At 41.0% G+C, this 3515-nt stretch overlaps 1 protein-coding gene across 1 annotated transcript; it reads left to right on the forward strand.

Annotated features, from left to right (window-relative positions):
* Positions 1–3: 3 nt before the first annotated feature.
* On the forward strand, positions 4–1599 carry LOC121855244 (SCAN domain-containing protein 3-like; the record flags this gene model as incomplete). The annotated part of the gene is given in 1 exon segment (XM_042350130.1): positions 4–1599. A coding segment is annotated over 1 exon segment (1596 nt), but the record flags the coding sequence as incomplete, so codon positions are not given.
* Positions 1600–3515: the final 1916 nt, after the last annotated feature.

Below are 3515 nucleotides of genomic sequence, written 5' to 3' on the forward strand. Positions count from 1 at the left end.
AACCTCAAGAGGTATTTAAATACAAAACATAAAGAAATGAGTTCAAAGTCGAAAGAGTTTTTGGAAAGAAAGCATGTTGATTTAAAAGGCCGTCAGAAGCAGATCTTTCAAGTGTCACACATAAATACTTTTGCTATGCGGGCTTCTTATAAAGTAGCACTTCGAGTTGCTAAGGCTGGAAAGCCATACACTCCTGGCGAGACGCTAGTGATAGGCTGTATTAAAGATGTCTGCATGGAAATGCTGGGCGAGCCGGCGTCTAGGAAAGTGGCTCAGGTGACACTTTCAAATGACACTATAGCTCGACGAATTCACGATCTGGCTCACGATGTGGAAGATCAGCTCATAGGACAGATTAAATTAGCAAAGTACTTTTCTTTGCAGCTCGATGAATGTACAGACGTTGCTAATATGGCAATTCTGCTGGTGTAAGAGCGCTTTAAACATGAGGGTGATTTGAAGGAAGATTTTTTTTTCTCTGCTTCACTACCAACAAAAACAACTAGTTCTGAAGTGTTCGAGACTGTGAGAGACTACATCGTTAACAAATGTGGGTTAGATTTCAAGTTTTGTGTAGGCGTATGTTCTGATGGCGCTGCCGCACTGATAGGACGGCATTCGGGAGTGGTTACCCAGATCAAGGTGCTTGCCCCCGAATGCAAGTCGACTCACTGCTTCCTTCACACAGAAAGTCTTGCAACAAAAAAAATGTCAACAGAACTAAACAGTGTGCTCATCGAGGTTGTAAAAATTGCTTTAAATTCGAGACTATTCACTGCATTATGTGATGATGTACGTTGGTTATCGAGGGAAAAAGTCCTGTCAAGAGTATTTGAGCTACGAAACGAGCTTGCCGAGTTTCTTCAGGACAAAAAAACAAATTGGTCACAATTGTTCCGAGATGTGGCTAGGCTAGCCAAGCTGGCTTATTTGGCTGATATCTTTGCCATCTTTAATGATCTCAACACCTCCATGCAGGGAAGGATGACTTCGTGTTTTACAATGGCAGACAAGATCGACGGACAAAAACGAAAGCTAGAAGCATGGAAGGGTCGAGTGTCAAGAGATTGTTATGACATGTTTCACCAATTAGTGGCAGTCATCGTCGATGCAGGCGAAGACCTTAATGTTACATCTCTACGAGTTGTCATCAGAGAAGACTTGACGAATTTGGCAGAACGTTTTCAGCATTACTTTCCAGCAGAAGAAGATCCACGGAAAGGGAATGGATGGATCCGAAATCCGTTTATGCCATTGAGAGATGACTCGAGTGTTACTATGGAGGATAAATTGTTGGAGCTGGCTGCTGACGAAGGATTGAAGATGAGTTTCGAAACTACAACATCACTTGGTTCCTTTTGGATAAAAGTGAAAGCAGAATATCCTGAGCTTACTGAAATTGCTCTGAAAACTCTTCTCCCATTTCCTTCAACATACCTCTGCAAGACTGGCTTCTCAACCATGAGTGCCATTAAGACAAAGTACAGGAATAGTATGGATATTCATTCTCCATTGCGCATGTCACTGTCCTCTATTGAAGCACGATTGGATAAGCTGACAAAGAAGAAGCAGCTCACCTTTCACATTAGTAAAGGTTAAGGTGTTAACATGCCTATTATTGTGTTAATAAAATAATAATCATCAATTTCATATTTTAGTATTACGACATATTTTCAAAATTGTCTTCAATTTATTGTTGCCTATTCCTTTCAATCTTAGTAATGTCGAGGTAGGGAACGAACCTGCAAACAGCGATCAGAAAGAAATTAGATTCCAGTTAGATTTTCAGGGCAGCCGTAATGAAAATTCCACAAAAGTCCCACATTTCAGAAGGGCAAACTTCGATAGTTTGAAGAGGCAGTTGAGAGAAGGGGCATCACGCTTGAGGGTGAACTACATGGACCTGACTGTTGAAACCGACCTCGTAACGAGATCTGAGGTTGCCGAGTTCCATGACAATTTAAATAATTAGTTACTTAATGCACAAAGGCAGAACATACCATTCAAAAACTCATATCAAACAACAATGGCCCTTAATGGATAAATAATTATTTAAAGAACATTATTGGTCAAAGGAAGGCTATAGGTAGGAGGATAAGCCATGGCGAAATTTACCTCCGGGATTATTATACGGTAATGGCCGGTAGGGTGAAGACCGAGATAAGGAAAGCAAAGAGGAATAATGAGCTAAGGATAGCAAGGGAGGCGAAGACAAACCCCAAGGGATTCTATCAAACGCATCAAACTAAAACATGAGAAAAGATTCAGCCAATACAGTCAGATACCGGCGAGCTAACTGATAATGACAGAGAAATGAGCAATAATCTGAATAAACATTTTTCAATAGTTTTCACCACCGAAAATTTAAACATGATACCCGAGGCACTGACTCTATTCAGGAAAACAAATTAAGCGATATAGTAGTGACTAGTAACGATGTTAGTAAGCAAATAGACCAACTAAAGCCTAATAAGTCACCAGGTCCCGATGAGTTATTTGCCAGAGTATTAAAGGAATGTAAGGAAGAGCTTAGTATGCACTTACCAAAGTTGTTTCACATGTCCTTAAAAACAGGTGTAGTACCAGAATCCTGGAGGATAGCGAATGTAATACCGATTTTCAAGAAGGGGGATAGATCACTATCCTCTAACTACCGTCCAATCAGTCTAAAATAAATTGCTGGAAGCAATCATTTCAAACTCTATTCGAAACCACCTGGAGAAGCACAAATTGATCAATGATTCCCAGCATGGCTTCACAAGCGGGCGTTCATGTCTAACTAATCTATTAACATTCTTTTCATCAGTTTTCGAATCAGTGGACGAGGGGAGCAATTATGATGTAGTATATCTCCACTTTAACAAAGCCTTCGATAGACTCCCCTGAAGGTTCCAATTGTTCCCTGAAGAAGGCAGTGATGGGTAGGGAAACACCGAGTAACACTGAAGTCCATTTATTAACGGAGATGAGAGATACAAGTAGTGAGCAGCGTGTGCCATGCACGACCCACGGAGTCAGACTGTGCCTGCATTGCCATATGGCAGCCTCGGGGCAATGTTGCCACATAACACGTGCATTGTTGCCACGTAATTACATACATAGATGCTACTCGGCACAGTAGCTTATATACAAGGTTGCTGCTCGGCACAGTAGCTTATATACAAGGTTGCTACTCGGCACAGTAGCTTAGATACATAACCTACATCCCCCACGAAAGACCAGTAAGAAAGGTAGAAGCACATGGCATTAAAGGTAATATTCGAAAATGGATTAGGGCGTGGTTACAGGACAGGAAACAGCAAGTGAGCATTAACGGCACTAAATCCCATTGGAGCAACGTCACTAGTGGAGTTCCCCAAGGCTCGCTACTTGGACCATTATTATTTTTTATATATATATATATATAAACGACATAGATATCGGCATAGACAGCAACATAAATAAATTTGTTGTTGACACTAAACTAGGACATGTAATTAAATTTGACGAGGCCTCCGCAAAACTACAAGAAGATC

Source organism: Homarus americanus, unplaced genomic scaffold (assembly GCF_018991925.1).
Source record: "Homarus americanus isolate GMGI-L3 unplaced genomic scaffold, GMGI_Hamer_2.0 scaffold17421, whole genome shotgun sequence".
In the NCBI taxonomy this organism is placed as follows: domain Eukaryota; kingdom Metazoa; phylum Arthropoda; class Malacostraca; order Decapoda; family Nephropidae; genus Homarus; species Homarus americanus.